Source organism: Manacus candei, unplaced genomic scaffold (assembly GCF_025592945.1).
Source record: "Manacus candei isolate 608988 ecotype Guabito, Panama unplaced genomic scaffold, ASM2559294v1 h1tg000045l, whole genome shotgun sequence".
Taxonomy (NCBI): Eukaryota; Metazoa; Chordata; class Aves; order Passeriformes; family Pipridae; genus Manacus; species Manacus candei.
The window spans coordinates 7586765-7606230 of NW_026138093.1; the positions used below are offsets into that span (position 1 = coordinate 7586765).

General features: G+C 50.7%; 2 protein-coding genes and 1 long non-coding RNA gene across 3 annotated transcripts in view; 2 read left to right on the forward strand and 1 right to left on the reverse strand.

The window, feature by feature from the left end:
* The window catches only part of LOC127474810 (uncharacterized), a 1039526-nt gene that overhangs the window by 460100 nt on the left and 559960 nt on the right, over nt 1–19466 (forward strand).
* On the forward strand, nt 13809–16694 carry LOC127474988 (uncharacterized). Its single transcript, XR_007906060.1, has 3 exons — nt 13809–13874; nt 15134–15241; nt 16475–16694. It is a non-coding gene; the product is annotated as an uncharacterized LOC127474988 (long non-coding RNA).
* Nucleotides 18508–19466, reverse strand: part of LOC127474912 (zinc finger protein 239-like) — a 93429-nt gene continuing 92470 nt past the window's right edge. The window contains exon 3 of the mRNA XM_051796241.1: nt 18508–19263. Within this exon, the coding sequence (XP_051652201.1) occupies nt 18593–19263 (671 nt within the window). The 3' untranslated portion in view covers nt 18508–18592. The remainder of the gene's footprint in view (nt 19264–19466) is intronic.

The window sequence follows — 19466 nt, forward strand, 5'->3', positions numbered from 1 at the left end:
TGGTGGTACCTTTTGTCTGGCAGGAATCTTCAGTTGGATTCAATTTTTCAAAAGGTGGGACCGGCCATTGCAGAGCAGGGCTGAAAAAAGGGAACAGCAGCTCTTTCTACCAGGAAAAAAAGTCTGGAAGCTTTGGCTTCGAGGTGCAGTTATTGGGCAGGCTGTGGAGTTCTTGGGCATCAAATAGCTTTCTGTGGTGGCACCTTTTGTCTGGCAGGAATCTTCAGCTGGATTCAGTTTTTTAAAAGGTGGGACAAGCCCTTTCAGCGCAGGCCTGAAAACAGGGAAGAGCAGCTCTTTCCCACCAGGAAAAAAAGTCTGGATCCTTTGGCTTTGAGGTGCAGTTTGTGGGGCAGCCTGAGCACTTCTTGGGCAGTAAAGAGCTTCCTGTAGTGGCACCTTTTGTCTGGCAGGAATCTTCATTTGGATAGATATTTTTAAAAGGTGGGACCAGCCATTGCAGCGCAGGGCAGAAAAAAGGGAACAGCAGCTCTTTCCACCAGGAAAAAAAGTCTAGAACGTTTCGCTTTGAGGTGCAGTTGTTTAGGTAGCCTGAAGACTTCTTGGGCATCAAAGAGCTTTCTGTGGTGGCACCTTTTGTCTGGAACGAATGTTCATTTACATTATGTTTTCCAGGAGGTGGGACCGGCCATTGCAGCGCAGACCTGAAAAAAGGGAACAGCAGCTCTTTCCTCCAGGAAAAAAAGTCTGGATCCTTTGGCTTCAGGTGCAGTTGTTGGGCAGCCTGGACACTTCTTGGGCAGGAAGGACTTTCTGTGGTGGCACCTTTTGTCTGGCAGGAATCTTCAGTTGGATTCAATTTTTCAAAAGGTGGGACCGGCCATTGCAGAGCAGGGCTGAAAAAAGGGAACAGCAGCTCTTTCCACAGGGAAAAAAGTCTGGAAGCTTTGGCTTCAGGTTCAGTTGTTGGGCAGCCTGGGCACTTTTTGGGCAGCAAGAGTTTTCTGTGGTGGCACCTTTTATCTGGCAGGAATCCTCAGTTGGAGTAAATTTTCCAGGAGGTGGGACCGGTCATTGCAGCGTTGGGCTGAAAAAAGGGAACAGCAGCTCTTTCTACCAGGAAAAAAAAGTCTGGAAGCTTTGGCTTCGAGGTGCAGTTGTTTGGGTAGCCTGGGCACTTCTTGGGCAGGAACACCTTTCTCTGGTGGCACCTTTTGTCTGGCAGGAATCTTCATTTGGATTCAATTTTTCAGGAGTTGGGAACAGCCACTGCAGCGCTGGGCTGAAAAAAGTGAACAGCAGCTCTTTCTACCAGGAAAAAAAGTCTGGATCTTTTGGCTTTGAGGTGCAGTTTGTGGGGCAGCCTGAGCACTTCTTGGGCAGTAAAGAGCTTCCTGTGGTGGCACCTTTTCTCAGGCAGGAATCTTCATTTACATTATGTTTTCCAGGAGGTGGGACCGGCCATTGCAGCGCAGACCTGAAAAAAGGGAACAGCAGCTCTTTCCTCCAGGAAAAAATCTGGAAGCTTTGGCTTCAGGTGCAGTTGTTGGGCAGCCTGGGCTCTTCTTGGGCAGGAAGACCTTTCTGTGGTGGCACCTTTTGTCTGGCAGGAATCTTCATTTGAATTCAATTTTTCAGGAGTTGGGACCAGCCATTGCAGCGCTGGGCTGAAAAAAGGGAACAGCAGCTCTTTCCACCAGGAAAAAAAGTCTGGAAGCTTTGGTTTCTGGTGCAGATGTTGGGGAAGCCTGGGCACTTCTTGGGCAGCAAGACCTTTCTGTGGTGGCACCTTTTGTCTGGCAGGAATCTTCAGTTGGATTCAATTTTCCAGGAGGAAGGACCGGCCATTGCAGCAGGGCAGAAAAAAGGGAACAGCAGCTCTTTCCACCAGGAAAAAAAGTCTAGAACCTTTGGCTTTGAGGTGCAGTTGTTTGGGTAGCCTGAAGACTTCTTGGGCATCAAAGAGCTTTCTGTGGTGGCACCTTTTCTCTGGCACGAATGTTCATTTACATTATGTTTTCCAGGAGGTGGGACCGGCCATTGCAGCGCAGACCTGAAAAAAGGGAACAGTAGCGCTTTCCTCCAGGAAAAAAAGTCTGGATCCTTTGGATTCAGGTGCAGTTGTTGGGCAGCCTGGACATTTCTTGGGCAGGAAGGACTTTCTGTGGTGGCACCTTTTGTCTGGCAGGAATCTTCAGTTGGATTCAATTTTTCAAAAGGTGGGACCGGCCATTGCAGAGCAGGGCTGAAAAAAGGGAACAGCAGCTCTTTCCACAGGGAAAAAAGTCTGGAAGCTTTGGCTTCAGGTGCAGTTGTTGGGCAGCCCGGGTACTTCTTGGGCAGCAAGAGTTTTCGGTGGTGGCACCTTTTGTCTGGCAGGAATCTTCAGTTGGATTCAGTTTTTTAAAAGGTGGGACAAGCCCTTTCAGCGCAGGCCTGAAAAAAGGGAAGAGCAGCTCTTTCCACCAGGAAAAAAAGTCTAGAACCTTTGGCTTTGAGGTGCAGTTGTTTGGGTAGCCTGAAGACTTCTTGGGCATCAAAGAGCTTTCTGTGGTGGCACCTTTTGTCTGGCAGGAATGTTCATTTACATTATGTTTTCCAGGAGGTGGGACCGGCCATTGCAGCGCAGACCTGAAAAAAGGGAACAGCAGCTCTTTCCTCCAGGAAAAAAAGTCTAGAACCTTTGGCTTTGAGGTGCAGTTGTTTGGGTAGCCTGGGCACTTCTTGGGCAGGAACACCTTTCTCTGGTGGCACCTTTTGTCTGGCAGGAATCTTCATTTGGATTAAATTTTTCAGGAGTTGGGACCAGCCATTGCATCGCGGGGCTGAAAAAAGGAACAGCAGCTCTTTCTACCAGGAAAAAAAGTCTGGATCCTTTGGCTTCGAGGTGCAGTTGTTTGGGTAGCCTGAAGACTTCTTGGGCATCAAAGAGCTTTCCGTGGTGGCACCTTTTGTCTGGCACGAATGTTCATTTACATTATGTTTTCCAGGATGTGGGACCGGCCATTGCAGCGCAGACCTGAAAAAAGGGAACAGCAGCTCTTTCCTCCAGGAAAAAAGTCTGGAAGCTTTGGCTTCAGGTGCAGTTGTTGGGCAGCCTGGGCACTTCTTGGGCAGCAAGAGTTTTCTGTGGTGGCACCTTGTGTCTTGCAGGAATCTTCAGCTGGAGTAAATTTTCCAGGAGGTGGGACCGGTCATTGCAGCGTTGGGCTGAAAAAAGGGAACAGCAGCTCTTTCTACCAGGAAAAAAAGTCTGGAAGCTTTGGCTTCGAGGTGCAGTTGTTTGGGTAGCCTGGGCACTTCTTGGGCAGGAAGACCTTGCTCTGGTGGCACCTTTTGTCTGGCAGGAATCTTCATTTGGATTCAATTTTTCAGGAGTTGGGAACAGCCACTGCAGCGCTGGGCTGAAAAAAGGGAACAGCAGCTCTTTCTACCAGGAAAAAAAGTCTGGATCTTTTGGCTTTGAGGTGCAGTTTGTGGGGCAGCCTGAGCACTTCTTGGGCAGTAAAGAGCTTCCTGTGGTGGCACCTTTTGTCAGGCAGGAATCTTCATTTACATTATGTTTTCCAGGAGGTGGGACCGGCCATTGCAGCGCAGGGCAGAAAAAAGGGAAGAGCAGCTCTTTCCCACCAGGAAAAAAAGTCTGGATCCTTTGGCTTTGAGGTGCAGTTGTTTGGGTAGCCTGAAGACTTCTTGGGCATCAAAGAGCTTTCTGTGGTGGCACCTTTTGTCTGGTACGAATGTTCATTTACATTATGTTTTCCAGGAGGTGGGTCCGGCCATTGCAGCGCAGACCTGAAAAAAGGGAACAGCAGCTCTTTCCTCCAGGAAAAAAGTCTGGATCCTTTGGATTCAGGTGCAGTTGTTGGGCAGCCAGGACACTTCTTGGGCAGGAAGGACTTTCTGTGGTGGTACCTTTTGTCTGGCACGAATCTTCAGTTGGATTCAATTTTTCAAAAGGTGGGACCGGCCATTGCAGAGCAGGGCTGAAAAAAGGGAACAGCAGCTCTTTCCACAGAGAAAAAAGTCTGGAAGCTTTGGGTTCTGGTGCAGTTGTTGGGCAGTCTGGGCACTTCTTGGGCAGGAAGAGTTTTCTGTGGTGGCACCTTTTATCTGGCAGGAATCCTCAGTTGGATTCAGTTTTTTAAAACGTGGGACAAGTCCTTTCAGCGCAGGCCTGAAAAAAGGGAAGAGCAGCTCTTTCTACCAGGAAAAAAAGTCTGGAAGCTTTGGTTTCTGGTGCAGATGTTGGGGCAGCCTGGGCACTTCTTGGGCAGGAAGACCTTTCTGTGGTGGCACCTTTTGTCTGGCAGGAATCTTCATTTGGATAGATATTTTTAAAAGGTGGGACCGGCCATTGCAGCGCAGGGCAGAAAAAAGGGAACAGCAGCTCTTTCCACCAGGAAAAAAAGTCTGGATCCTTTGGCTTTGAGGTGCAGTTGTTTGGGTAGCCTGAAGACTTCTTGGGCATCAAAGAGCTTTCTGTGGTGGCACCTTTTGTCTGGCACGAATGTTCATTTACATTATGCTTTCCAGGAGGTGGGACCGGCCATTGCAGCGCAGACCTGAAAAAAGGGAACAGCAGCTCTTTCCACCAGGAAAAAAAGTCTAGAACCTTTGGCTTTGAGGTGCAGTTGTTTGGGTAGCCTGAAGACTTCTTGGGCATCAAAGAGCTTTCCGTGGTGGCACCTTTTGTCTGGCACGAATGTTCATTTACATTATGTTTTCCAGGAGGTGGGACCGGCCATTGCAGCGCAGACCTGAAAAAAGGGAACAGCAGCTCTTTCCTCCAGGAAAAAAGTCTTGAAGCTTTGGCTTCAGGTGCAGTTGTTGGGCAGCCTGGGCATTTCTTGGGCAGCAAGAGTTTTCTGTGGTGGCACCTTGTGTCTTGCAGGAATCTTCAGTTGGAGTAAATTTTCCAGGAGGTGGGACCGGTCATTGCAGCGTTGGGCTGAAAAAAGGGAACAGCAGCTCTTTCTACCAGGAAAAAAAGTCTGGAAGCTTTGGCTTCGAGGTGCAGTTGTTTGGGTAGCCTGGGCACTTCTTGGGCAGGAAGACCTTGCTCTGGTGGCACCTTTTGTCTGGCAGGAATCTTCATTTGGATTCAATTTTTCAGGAGTTGGGAACAGCCACTGCAGCGCTGGGCTGAAAAAAGGGAACAGCAGCTCTTTCTACCAGGAAAAAAAGTCTGGATCTTTTGGCTTTGAGGTGCAGTTTTTGGGGCAGCCTGAGCACTTCTTGGGCAGTAAAGAGCTTCCTGTGGTGGCACCTTTTGTCAGGCAGGAATCTTCATTTACATTATGTTTTCCAGGAGGTGGGACCGGCCATTGCAGCGCAGGGCAGAAAAAAGGGAAGAGCAGCTCTTTCCCACCAGGAAAAAAAGTCTGGATCCTTTGGCTTTGAGGTGCAGTTGTTTGGGTAGCCTGAAGACTTCTTGGGCATCAAAGAGCTTTCTGTGGTGGCACCTTTTGTCTGGTACGAATGTTCATTTACATTATGTTTTCCAGGAGGTGGGTCCGGCCATTGCAGCGCAGACCTGAAAAAAGGGAACAGCAGCTCTTTCCTCCAGGAAAAAAGTCTGGATCCTTTGGATTCAGGTGCAGTTGGTTGGCAGCCAGGACACTTCTTGGGCAGGAAGGACTTTCTGTGGTGGTACCTTTTGTCTGGCACGAATCTTCAGTTGGATTCAATTTTTCAAAAGGTGGGACCGGCCATTGCAGAGCAGGGCTGAAAAAAGGGAACAGCAGTTCTTTCCACAGGGAAAAAAGTCTGGAAGCTTTGGCTTCAGGTGCAGTTGTTGGGCAGCCTGGGTACTTCTTGGGCAGCAAGAGTTTTCGGTGGTGGCACCTTTTGTCTGGCAGGAATCTTCATTTGGATAGATATTTTTAAAAGGTGGGACCGGCCATTGCAGCGCAGGGCAGAAAAAAGGGAACAGCAGCTCTTTCCACCAGGAAAATAAGTCTGGATCCTTTGGCTTTGAGGTGCAGTTGTTTGGGTAGCCTGAAGACTTCTTGGGCATCAAAGAGCTTTCTGTGGTGGCACCTTTTGTCTGGCACGAATGTTCATTTACATTATGTTTTCCAGGAGGTGGGACCGGCCATTGCAGCGCAGACCTGAAAAAAGGGAACAGCAGCTCTTTCCTCCAGGAAAAAAAGTCTGGATCCTTTGGCTTCAGGTGCAGTTGTTGGGCAGCCTGGACATTTCTTGGGCAGGAAGGACTTTCTGTGGTGGTACCTTTTGTCTGGCAGGAATCTTCAGTTGGATTCAATTTTTCAAAAGGTGGGACCGGCCATTGCAGAGCAGGGCTGAAAAAAGGGAACAGCAGTTCTTTCCACAGGGAAAAAAGTCTGGAAGCTTTGGCTTCAGGTGCAGTTGTTGGGCAGCCTGGGTACTTCTTGGGCAGCAAGAGTTTTCGGTGGTGGTACCTTTTGTCTGGCAGGAATCTTCAGTTGGATTCAGTTTTTTAAAAGGTGGGACAAGCCCTTTCAGCGCAGGCCTGAAAAAAGGGAAGAGCAGCTCTTTCCACCAGGAAAAAAAGTCTAGAACCTTTGGCTTTGAGGTGCAGTTGTTTGGGTAGCCTGGGCACTTCTTGGGCAGGAACACCTTTCTCTGGTGGCACCTTTTGTCTGGCAGGAATGTTCATTTGGATTAAATTTTTTAGGAGTTGGGACCAGCCATTGCATCGCTGGGCTGAAAAAAGGAACAGCAGCTCTTTCTACCAGGAAAAAAAGTCTGGATCCTTTGGCTTCGAGGTGCAGTTTTTTGGGTAGCCTGAAGACTTCTTGGGCATCAAAGAGCTTTCTGTGGTGGCACCTTTTGTCTGGCACGAATGTTCATTTACATTATGTTTTCCAGGAGGTGGGACCGGCCATTGCAGTGCAGACCTGAAAAAAAGGAACAGCAGCTCTTTCCTCCAGGAAAAAAGTCTGGAAGCTTTGGCTTCAGGTGCAGTTGTTGGGCAGCCTGGGCACTTCTTGGGCAGCAAGAGTTTTCTGTGGTGGCACCTTGTGTCTTGCAGGAATCTTCAGCTGGAGTAAATTTTCCGGAGGTGGGACCGGTCATTGCAGCGTTGGGCTGAAAAAAGGGAACAGCAGCTCTTTCTACCAGGAAAAAAAGTCTGGAAGCTTTGGCTTCGAGGTGCAGTTGTTTGGGTAGCCTGGGCACTTCTTAGGCAGGAAGACCTTGCTCTGGTGGCACCTTTTGTCTGGCAGGAATCTTCATTTGGATTCAATTTTTCAGGAGTTGGGAACAGCCACTGCAGCGCTGGGCTGAAAAAAGGGAAGAGTAGCTCTTTCCCACCAGGAAAAAAAGTCTGGATCCTTTGGCTTTGAGGTGCAGTTTGTGGGGCAGCCTGAGCACTTCTTGGGCAGTAAAGAGCTTCCTGTGGTGGCACCTTTTGTCAGGCAGGAATCTTCATTTACATTATGTTTTCCAGGAGGTGGGACCGGCCATTGCAGCGCAGACCTGAAAAAAGGGAACAGCAGCTCTTTCCACCAGGAAAAAAAGTCTAGAACCTTTGGCTTTGAGGTGCAGTTGTTTGGGTAGCCTGAAGACTTCTTGGGCATCAAAGAGCTTTCTGTGGTGGCACCTTTTGTCTGGCACGAATGTTCATTTACATTATGTTTTCCAGGAGGTGGGACCGGCCATTGCAGTGCAGACCTGAAAAAAGGGAACAGCAGCTCTTTCCTCCAGGAAAAAAGTCTGGAAGCTTTGGCTTCAGGTGCAGTTGTTGGGCAGCCTGGGCACTTCTTGGGCAGCAAGAGTTTTCTGTGGTGGCACCTTTTGTCTGGCAGAAATCTTAATTTGGAGTAAATTTTTCAGGAGGTGGGACAAGCCATTGCATTGCAGGGCTGAAAAAATTGAACAGCAGCTCTTTCCACAGGGAAAAAAGTCTGGATCATTTGGCCTTGAAGTGTAGTCGGTGGGGCAGCCTGGGCACTTCTTCGGGAACAAAGAGTTTTCTGTGGTGGTACCTTTTGTCTGGCAGGAATCTTCAGTTGGATTCCATTTTTCAGGAGGTGGGACCGGCCATTGCAGCGCAGGCCTGAAAAAAGGGAACAGCAGCTCTTTCCACCAGGAAAAAAACGCTGGAAGCTGTGGATTTGAGGTGCAGTTGTTGGGGCAGTCTGGGCACTTCTTGGGCAGGAAGACCTTTCTGTGGTGGCACCTTTTGTCTGGCAGGAATCTTCATTTACATTGAATTTTCCAGGAGGTCGGACGGGCCATTGGAGCGCAGGGCTGAAATAAGGGAACAGCAGCTCTTTCTACCAGGAAAAGAAGTCTAGAAGCTTTTGTTTTGAGGTGCAGTTGTTGGAGCAGCCTTGGCACTTCATGGACAGGAAGAGTTTTTTGTAGTGGTACCTTTTGTCTGGCAGGAATGTTCTTTTACATTAAATTTTCCAGGAGGCAGGACCAGCCATTGTAGTGCAGGGCTGAAAAAACGGAACACCAGGTCTTTCCACCCGGAAAAAAAGTCTTGATCCTTTGGCTTCAGGTGTAGTTGGGGCAGCCTGGGTACTTCTTGGGGAGGAGGAGTTTTCTGTGGTGGCACCATTTTTCTGGGAAGAATCTTCATCTGGATTCAATTTTTCAGGAGGTGGGACCGGCCATTGCAGAGCAGGGTTGAAAAAAGGGAACAGCAGCTCTTTCTCTAAGGAAAACAAGTCTGGAAGCTTTTGTTTTCAGGTGCAGTTTTTGGGGCAGCCTGGGCACTTCTTGGGCAGGAAGACCTTTCTGTGATGGCACCTTTTGTCTGGCAGGAATCTTCATTTGGATTCAATTTTTTAAAAGGTGGGACCGGCCATTGCAGAGCGGGGCTGAAAAAAGGGAATCGGGAGCTCTTTCCACCAGGAAAAAAAAGTCTGGAAGCTTTAGTTTTGAGGCGCAGTTGTTGGGGTAGCCTGGGCACTTCTTGGGCAGTAAAGACCTTTCTGTGGTGGCACCTTTTGTCTCTGAGGTGTTTGTTCCCTGTTAAGCAAGTCCCTTATGGTGTGAAGCACAGAGCTCTGGGACTGCTCACAGGGCATGTTGAAGGAATTCAGCAGCAGTGTGGAAAGAGGAGGTAGAAAAATTCAGTTCTGTATCTAATTGCCTTCCTCAATTAGAGAAATTGATAATCTTGTGACATGATTTGTACTGGACCCTTTTAAGGATGTACTTTTGCCCACACCCTTTGCTCCAGATGTGCCAGGTACACCCAGTGAAACCAGAGAGAATCTCAGCGAAGCCAAAAATCAGCTCTTATGGCACTTGGCACTCTATGGGGTTTGGCACTGGAGCTCAATCTCTCTGGGATGGCTGGTCCAGAACAGTTCATTTAATGAATGGTGCTGTTGCTGAACTTCCCTGGGCACATTGCAATTGGCTACTGAGGCTGAAAGGTTTCCTCGAAGGATTTTTATCTTTTGAAACTACAGGCTGAATTTTAGGGATAAACTCCAGTATTCTGAAAGTGGAAAGTTGATCAAACAGAAAAGACTGTTTCTTCTACAACAGATTTGAAATAGTCCACTTGTAAAAATCACAAAGCTTGAAGCCTACTCAGCAGAGCTGATTCCTCATCTGCACTGATCATCAGCAACTGGCCTCTCTCCTATTTCAGGGTCTCATCTGTGTACACTGGATTAAGGCCTCCTCACTTCTTAAGAAAAGTAGTGTTATAAGCTCACTTTTCTGGCAAGGTTTCCTTAGTAGATGGGTTGAAAAGCAAAACTTTGTTGCCATGACCAATGAATGCAGAGCCCAAGGTGGTTTGTGGTGCTAGCTTTGCTCCACTCTCTAATAACTTCTGTCCAGATCAGTGCTGGCAACAAGAATTCCAGGTTAACGCTTGTTTCATTTTTCAGGCTTTGCATTTCAAGAATGGGGAGTTGTTATTGGAAACTCTGCCATGGCTGTCAGTAACAGCCTTGGAAAACAGTTTTTCTTATTTCTGAGGGAGAAGTTTCCAACCCAGCTTTGGAGTATGCAAATAGTTGAATGACTTGTTGTACAATTGGAAATAAAAATCAATACATTTGCTCTGATTAATGTCTTAAGTTATATTTGGCTAAAGAGTTCTTTTCTTGTTACCTTCTTTAAAAAATAGAACCCACAAGCAGAAAGGCGATCTCCTAAAGTGTTGCAACCTTTTAAGTCCACTTGTTGCCACACAACAATAGCATGCCAATATCACATCCAAAGATACAGAATCCAAAGATACACACAAATATATACCTATACATATCTATGTATGTATATCTATCTACCTATACATATCTATACATATCTATACAAATACACACAAGAAAGTCTGGGGTTCCTGATGACAGTTCTACACGGGTAATGAACAGAGGACTGGTTTGATGTGTCATACAACTGTGGGGACCATGAATGTATGTTCTGAGCTTTGATTTACTGTCCTGGTTTGTAACTGCCTGCCTTCCCTTTCAGGGGAACACAGGCCTCTATTTTGCACGGTCTGTTTTGTTTCACTTGGCAGTGTAGACTAGGGGCAGAAGAGTTTTTGGAGCCAAACAGCTCGATCCAGATTCAGTTCCTTTAGTGGTGCCTAAAACTCAGGAGCTGGACTCCACGGTGCCGGTGGGACCCTCCCAACTCAGCACGGTCCATGATTCCATCAAGTCCAACTGTCAGCCCAGCACTGCCCCAGCAACCCCCAAACCACTAAAGCGTGTCAGCCATGGCCAGATGCAGGCGCCTCTGAAACACCTGCCGGGGTGCTGGCTCCGCCTGGGCAACCCATTGCAGTGCCCGAGCCCCCCCGAAAAACACAGCGAGAAACCTTTGTCCAGGAGCTGACCTGAAGCTCCCCTGCCTCAGCCTCGGGCCACGTCCCCCGCTCCTCCCAGCGCAGGCTCCTTTCCAGCAGCCCCCTCGGCAGAAGGCGGCTCAGGGCTCCCCTCTGCCCCCCCGGCCGGCTCCGCTCCGGCCCCGCTCCCGCCACGGCCCCGCTCGGCTCTGCACGGGGAAGGAACGCGCCCAGCCCCGGCCTGACACTCCCGGGGGCCGCGCACCGGGGGTCCCTGCCCGGGGGTCACTTGCCAGGGGTTGTTCACCGCGGGTCATTCACCGGGGGTCCCTCCGCAGATGTCACTTACCGGGGCTTCTCCCCCGCGGGTCGCTCACCGGGTGTCACTTACTGGGGGTCGCTCACCGGGGGTCGCTCACCGGGGGCCGCGCACGGGGGGTCCCTCCCCCGGGGCCGCGCACCGGGGGCCACTCGCCGGGGCTCTCGGGGCCGCTGCCCGGGGTCTCTGCCCGGGGGCCGCTCAGCGGCAGCGCTCCCGCTCCCGGCCCCGCCCCGCCCGCTCCCACCCAAACCCCACCAACCGCCCCTCTCGGACCCGCCCCCGCCCCGCCCAAGCCCCGCCTCGCCCCGCCCACTCCGCCGCCTCCCATTGGCTGCGCACGTTCGGCCCTGGAGCGAGGAGCGCGCGGGGAGCGTTGCCTGGAAACCGGCCAGGGAATCCCGGGAATCCTCGAGGCGCCGGCGCTGCCCCCCCACTCCTGGAGCAGCGGCCGGGCCCGCCCGGGGAGCGGGCACTCAGCGCCCGGCTGCGGCCGCCAAAACGGGCAGGGAAGCAGGCGCGCGGGAGGCGGGCTTCGGGCCCCGGGCAGCGAGGAGCCCTTAACTGATATTTGGCTAAAGAGTTCTTTTCTTGTTACCTTCTTTAAAAAACAGAACCCACAAGCAGAAAGGCTATCTCCTAAAGTCTTGTAACCATTTAAGTCCACTTGTTGCCACACAACAACAGCATGCCAATATCACATCCAAAGATACAGAATCTTACAGAGATACACACAAATACGTATCTATACATAGGTATGTGTATATATACATATCTACACAAATACACACAAGAAAGTTTGGGGTTCCTGATGACAGTTCTACATGGGTAACAGCGGACTGGTTTGATGTGTCATACAACTGTGGGAACCATGAATGTAGGCTCTGAGCTTTGCTTTATTCTCCCGGTTTGTAACTGCCTACCTTCCCTTTGGGGGGAACACAGGCCTCTATTTTGCACGGTCTGTTTTGTTTCACTTGGCAGTGTAGACTAGGGGCAGAAGAGTTTTTGGAGCCAAACAGCTTGATCCAGATTCAGTTCCTCTAGTGGTGCCTAAAACTCAGGAGCTGGACTCCACGGTGCCGGTGGGACCCTCCCAACTCAGCACGTTGTTCCATGATTCCATCAAGTCCATCTGTCAGCCCAGCACTGCCCCAGCAACCCCCAAACCACTAAAGCGTGTCAGCCATGGCCAGATGCAGGCGCCTCTGAAACACCTGCCGGGGTGCTGGCTCCGCCTGGGCAACCCATTGCAGTGCCCGAGCCCCCCCGAAAAACACAGCGAGAAACCTTTGTCCAGGAGCTGACCTGAAGCTCCCCTGCCTCAGCCTCGGGCCACGTCCCCCGCTCCTCCCAGCGCAGGCTCCTTTCCAGCAGCCCCCTCGGCAGAAGGCGGCTCAGGGCTCCCCTCTGCCCCCCCGGCCGGCTCCGCTCCGGCCCCGCTCGGCTCTGCACGGGGAAGGAACGCGCCCAGCCCCGGCCCGACACCCCCGGGGGCCGCGCACCGGGGGACTGTCCCCGGGGCTCACTGCCCGGGGGTCCCTCCTCGGGGTGACTTACCGGGGCTCCCTGTCCGGGGGTCACTTGCCAGGGGTTGTTCACCGCGGGTCATTCACAGGGGGTCCCTCCGCAGGGGTCACTTACCGGGGCTTCTTCCCCGCGAGTCGCTCACCGGGTGTCACTTACTGGGGGTCGCTCACCGGGGGTCGTTCACCGGGGGCCTCGCACGGGGGGTCCCTCCCCCGGGGCCGCGCACCGGGGACCACTCGCCGGGGCTCTCTCGCCCGGGGGCCACTCGCCGGGGGTCTCGGGGCCGCTGCCCGGGGTCTCTGCCCGGGGGCCGCTCAGCGGCAGCGCTCCCGCTCCCGGCCCCGCCCCGCCCGCTCCCACCCAAACCCCACCAACCGCCCCTCTCGGCCCCGCCCCCGTCCCGCCCAAGCCCCGCCTCGCCCCGCCCACTCCGCCGCCTCCCATTGGCTGCGCACCTTCGGCCCTGGAGCGAGGAGCGCGCGGGGAGCGTTGCCTGGAAACCGGCCAGGGAATCCCGGGAATCCTCGAGGCGCCGGCGCTGCCCCCCCACTCCTGGAGCAGCGGCCGGGCCCGCCCGGGGAGCGGGCACTCAGCGCCCGGCTGCGGCCGCCAAAACGGGCAGGGAAGCAGGCGCGCGGGAGGCGGGCTCCGGGCCCGGGCAGCGAGGAGCCCTAAAAAGAACAACAGTGTTGGAAGAGAGGGAACTCATCGCACAGTCACAGAACAGGCTGAGGTGGAAGGGACCCACGAGGAGCGTCGAGTCCAAGCCTTTGCCCGGCACAGCACCGACCCCAAGAGTCACACCGTGTGCCTGAACTCTGCCAGATCACAGTCCAGCATCAGCTTCATGTGCCGTGAGGCCCCACGTGTGTGTTTGCTCCCCGTGTCGAGTGGGAGAGATGACACTGCCTTAGAGTGGAATAAAGATTATCCTAGACTGGAACTGGCAGCTGTGATAAACTGTATCCCGAGAGCATTTAACTGGTAGCAGTTTTCCCTGGGCTCTAGCTTGCTATTTATTATAGTTATTTGCAGACAGGAAAGGGGAGAGAATTAAAAAATCTCTTTCTCCTTGCCCCCTCCACAACAAGTTGGAGGACATGTGGGTGTTGAAACAGAGCTTAACAAACAGTCCAGCCTTGAGAGAGTGGGGAGAGCACAGGGGGGCTCAGTTTAACCGTTTGTCTGGTTTTCTTCCTTTCTAAGGAGGATTTATTTTTCTTAGGTGGGAAATTGCCAAAAATAGACAGCAAAATCAGACTGCAGTTCAGAGATCACACTCTCATCTCTGTGGAACCAGATCAAGAGAATGCTGTGGGTACAGTGAAGCCACCCCTGTACATTTGGGGTGGGCTGGGGAGTGCATGTGAGGCATGGGAGTTGTTGCTCTCCTGTGCAAAAGGTCTATAAGGGTCATGCAGTTACACTGAGCTGGATCCTGCATCCCATTAGGGTTTGTTAGGATACTGTGGGGTTGTTTGTTGAGTGATCTGGCACATTCCAACCTTCTGGAGGGGGGGCTTCAAAACTAAATTCAGCCTATGATTCTGTATGGGAGGTACATGGCTTTTGTCTCAGGTTTGATGGGGTAGATCATTACAGCAGCTAAATGGCCTCTACAGGTCTTGATACTAGGGTTTTTTTCTATTCTTTGTATTTAAGAACAGGAATAATTTATAAAAATAGGTTTTCTCAGGAGAGGGAATTCTGCTGGTTGCAGCTGCTGCTGTGGCTGCATTTAGTCTTCACTTCTGGGTTATCTCTGTATCCAAGCAGGTGCCAGGGGCACTACTAAGTTGTTCCACAACATTGATCCATGCATCTTGCATTATGCTGTGTTTATACTGCTTCTTATCCATGAAGGTTTTTTAGTATGAAATTGTAGAAGTGCTTTTTATCTCACTTTAAAAAAAATAAGGGGGCGGGACACACAGCAAAGATTATCTTGTACAGTTTGGGGTTTGTTTGGAGGAATTGAATGTTTCCCAAGAAAAACACACCATAACTTTCTGATTTTTTTCCTCCATCTTGCTTGTGTCCATATTGAGACTGTGTAGGTTTTGGAGACTTTTTCCCCCCAGTTTTTGGGCCACCTTGCCTTCTGATGTCACACAGATCAACCCAGGATGACAGGACACATGGAAGACCTGTGTCCACAAATTCCATGTGCAACCTGCCCAGAGAGCTCTGAATTGCTTTGCACAGCTCTGACCAAGGACTGATGATGGGCATGTGATTTTTAAGAAACAGATCAGTATCAGACTGGAAATGTGTTGATGCACACCTGTTCATTAATACTTTCCCTTAAATGGCCTGTTTTCTGTACAGCATCACTCCTGGGACTCTAGCAGCGGCAGTTTTAAGGCAGCAGATGATTGTAAATAAATTTTCAGAGGTGTTTTGGAGAGTCCCTTATTGCTGTTGGAGGTGGCTGTTGGACAATTCATTTGGGAGGGTGACTTGCAGGCTTTGTTGGAAGAGTGACTCCAGAATTCAGGAGCATTGGCAAGTGCAGTGAGATGAGTCTGAGGCTGTGGATCACATGGAACTGTTTCCTCCCTGCTGTCTTTTAGGATGAAATTCGCAGGGAGATGGTTTATGTGTATCATTCCTTAAGGAACAGGAGAGACACTCCCATGATGGGGACAGATGACACTGGCAGTGAGGATGGCACGGCCCAGGTTTGTTCCTGCAGACACCCCAAAACTTATCTTTCCATGGGGGGTTTTGCTGCATGAGATGAGCTTGCCCAGAATGGCAGCAGGGCCTGGGTTCTGCCGTGATCCTCAGCACCCAGAGCCTTTCTGCCCAGCCCTGCAGTGCCCAGAGGAGCTGAGGCTGCACCACAGAGGCAGTTTAACAGTGGAACTGAGCAATGTGATCTCATGCTTAATTAAACACTCGAGATGTTAACAGGATTTCTGGTGCATGCCTTATGGCCCAGTGAGCAAAGCTACTGGAGCAAGTAAAACCAGCTCTTACTGGTGTGTCCTTAGCACATCCTCTACTGAGGCTACTGGATAGGCCAGCAGATATTCCCTAGGGATCACTGCCATGCTAAACCCATGTTAGATTCTGTATCCAATGGAACACACTGCAGGGGTGTTCATTTTAGGGTAGGGTGGGTCAGCACTGTGAGTAAAGACCTACCTTGTTCTGAAATGTACTTTTCAGGTTGTCTCTGTTCCTGCTCGCAGGTACAGTGTGCTTTTGCTGGGTCATAAATCCTTCCTAAGCATGGCTTTGAGCTTTGGAACCTTTATTTCTGCTTTTTTGGCAGTGAGATGCTGTGTCTTAGCTCTGTGATCCGAAACACTGGAATGGCAAAACAGGGCACAGTCTGTCCTTGTCTCAGTAATTACAGCAAGGCTTTTTGCCTGGCACTTATTTTTCTTTGGAAGTAAATCTCACTGGTCCTCCAGAGCTGAGGTTGTACACTGGCACCTGAACAACATGTGCAGATCCCAGAATATTCCTTCTTGCCCTTGAAGACTCCAGGCCTGGGAATGGAGCTCCTCTGTGCTTGTGTCAAACTATATCCAAAGACTGCGTGTGGCAGCTAGAAATAAACTTCTGTGAGCTTCCAGAAATAATGGGTAGGGCTGGGCAAGAGTGTAAGTTTAAGACTATTTAATTCTTCCATGTGTAAACCACAGGAGAAAGCCACATGCTGTAAACATCCCCACCTCCAAAAGCGTGCTGGAACACGGAATAGAGTTCAGCATTTTCCCTACGAAGATAAAACAGGCCTGGGTAAAACCGAGTCTTCTGGAGAATGCTCTCAGTGACCCCAGTGCCATGTGGGAAGGGAACACATTCCTGCTGCTCCCTCCCCACAGCCTCACACACTGCTGTGCAATAAGGACACTGCTCTCAGCTGAAGGATTTTTTTTCTGTTTCTTCTTCCCCAGCAGACTCACGGGCTGCGCTTTCCTTTGTCATACTTGGAAGCACTGAAGCAGATTTGGAGGAGCAGCACTGTTCATGTTAAAGAGCTTAACCTCACCTCAGATGAAGAGAAGGCAAACCTTGCCTTGTCCCTGTGGAGTGAATGTCTGATTGAAGTTCTTTGATGCTTCTGTGAATTAGCTGCTCCTCTAAAGGAGTGTTTCTGTCTATTAAGCATCTCCTGAGAGCGAGGCTTATTAAATTACTTTTTAATCCATCCAACCTCTGGTTTGTGGTGCTGTCTAAACAAATACTTGCTTTTCTTTCCTCAGTTTTAGGAAACTGGGCATGGGGAAAAACAGGTAAGCTGCTCACTGTCTAGTGAGCTACAGCTCCATGTCTGGGGATGCACAAAGTCACTCCTAGTAACACCAATGCAGTGGTATCCCCTTCCATCTGGAGAGCTGCTAAAGTTATACATGGGGCAGGAACCAGAACCTTGGGCATAGAACAGTAACTTGTTTTTTTTCATTTGTAAAGTTCAGCAGCAAGAAAACACGTTTGTTCAGTTTGACTGCCCTGACAGGACAGAAGCTTCTCAGTAGAAGCTGTGTGTGTGTAACAGTTTGTTTGGATACATGTCCGGAATAAAGACAAGTGCCAGAAATATTCAAACACGCGAAATACTTTTATTACAGTGAGAATAATAATAATAGTAATAAACTTAGCAAGAGGAATTAAAAACTAAAAAAGGATACAAAATAACTACCTTATCGGGTGGCATTAAAACAAATACTACGAACAGCATTTAATACAGTATTAACTAGTGAAAAGGGATACCAAAAAAGGATCTTAACACAATATTATGGATAACACGATATTGGTTAGTAAAAAGGGAAACTAAAGGAAAAATACCATAAACATAAAGGGGAATTAAAGGAACACTAAAAGGATATTAAAAAGTTTGTTCTCTCAGTTGCTTCCTGTCAATAAACTGTGCTTACCCACACAGACAGGCCAGGGCTGCCAGGATCTGCAGCAGCTGGTCGGTGCCCGTGCTTAGCGGGCGTCCCCACGGAACAACACAGTCTCCATGGCAGGATGAGGATCGCTCACCCCAGCAGTCCTGACACCCCATTTTATCAGTTCCACATTACACCACGTAGGGCCAGTACCCAGTATAAGGTGATGCCTGAGTGGCAGCCAAACCCCGCCTGTTCATCACCTGATAGCAACAGTCTGTGCATGCCCTGCTGTAGGGCAAGGGGTGAGCGACCCCTGCCCACAGAATCTGCCTCCCATCATCATCTTTCTCACCCCTATGTATGACCTCTATCACTGTGTTTCAAGGGTAGATGTATCTATCTTGCAATATGTAGCCAAACCAAGGAAGAACTCAGCTCTGATAATAGGGGATATCAGGCTGACTTGCTAAAAAGCACAATGGACCTTCCAATTCGCTTGTGCCATGAAGTTACATTGTACCATACTCTGGCTGGTTTCACATCCTAATATGATTCCTTTCTCACGCCTCTATGCTCCATTGATCATCTAATTCAAAAGTACCCCCGTTAAAATTGGCATTAAAAATCATTCAAAATTTTAATTCATCTTCAAACACCGAAATAGATTTGAAATGAGGTTAATGAGAACAGTGGGGGGAAAAAAAACACCCGAACCCAAAACCAAAACAACCCCAAAACTGTTCATTTTTCCATTGTATTTTAAACAAGGAAGGTTTGTAGAGCAGCAGAAAACAGGACACGTGAGCAGGTGTGACAGTCAGACTGGGGCTTGTTGCACTGGTTCCAGTGCTCTTTGCTTCAGTGTAACTGGTCATTTTGAGATGAGACTGGGGAAACTGGGCTGCCAGGGCAAAGACCACTGGCTGGCCCCACTGGTTTTTGCTGGGCAGTGGGTAATTTCTGCCTCACTTGTCAGAACCAGCCCACGGTTATCAGGGAATGGGGTAGTGGTGAATTTGGCTTTCAGACTAAAATGAGGTTAAACTTAAACATATCAAAAGAATAAACTGAAGTTGGAGTGCAGATACTCAAAATCCTGAAGACTTTTTGAAACCTTTTTTGTGTGTCAGTCCTACGGCCGAAGCTCTTCCCGCAGTCGGGGCACTGGTGGGGCTTCCCTTACTGGTGGGTCTGTTGGTGTTTGGTCAACTTAGAGCTCTGAGTGAAGCTCTTCCCACACTCCCCACACTTGTAGGGCCTCTCCCCGGTGTGGATGCGCCGATGCCTAACGAGGGTGGAGTTCTGCTTGAAACCCTTCCCGCAGTCGGTGCAGCGGAAGGGCCTCTCATCCGTGTGCGTCCACTGGTGCAGGAGGAGATGTGAGCTGGTCATAAACCTCTTCCCACATTCCAAGCACTTGTAGGGCCGTTCCCCGGTGTGGATGCGCTGGTGGATGCGGAGGGTGGAGCTGTCCCTGAAACTCTTCCCACACTCCCTACACGGGTAGGGCTGTTCCCCAGCGTGGATGTGCTGGTGGGTGAAGAGGTGGGAGCTCTTTCCAAAACTCTTCCCACATTCCAAGCACCTGAAGGGCTTCTCCCTGCTGGGAGGCTGCTCAGGGACCACCAGGTCAGAGCTCCCCCTCAAGCTCCGGCCGCCTTCCCGGCACAGGCTGGCTCTTTCCTCCTCAGAGCACCCTGGGATGGCTTTGGAGCCCCTCCTGCGGGGGGATCTCCGGCCCTTTTCCTCCCTGCTGCCTTCCTGCGCCGGGGAGCCCTTCAAAACGGCCTCTCCCACCAGGGTCTCACGGGGGGATTTGTCCTCCGGGCTCTCCCTCCTCAGCTCGGGGCCTGGGGCAGGAAGCAAGAAGGACAGGCAGGGGATTTGCCTCCGGCCCACAGGGAAGGCCAAGGACATCCCCCCAACTCCGGCCCCGGCAGGACGGCGGCGCCAGCGGGGTTGTCCTGCAGCCGGGGCCATGCTGGGCTGACAGAGCCAGCACAACACCCGCCCAAAGGGACACTGACTTCCTCCTCACCTGCCTGGGGGGCCC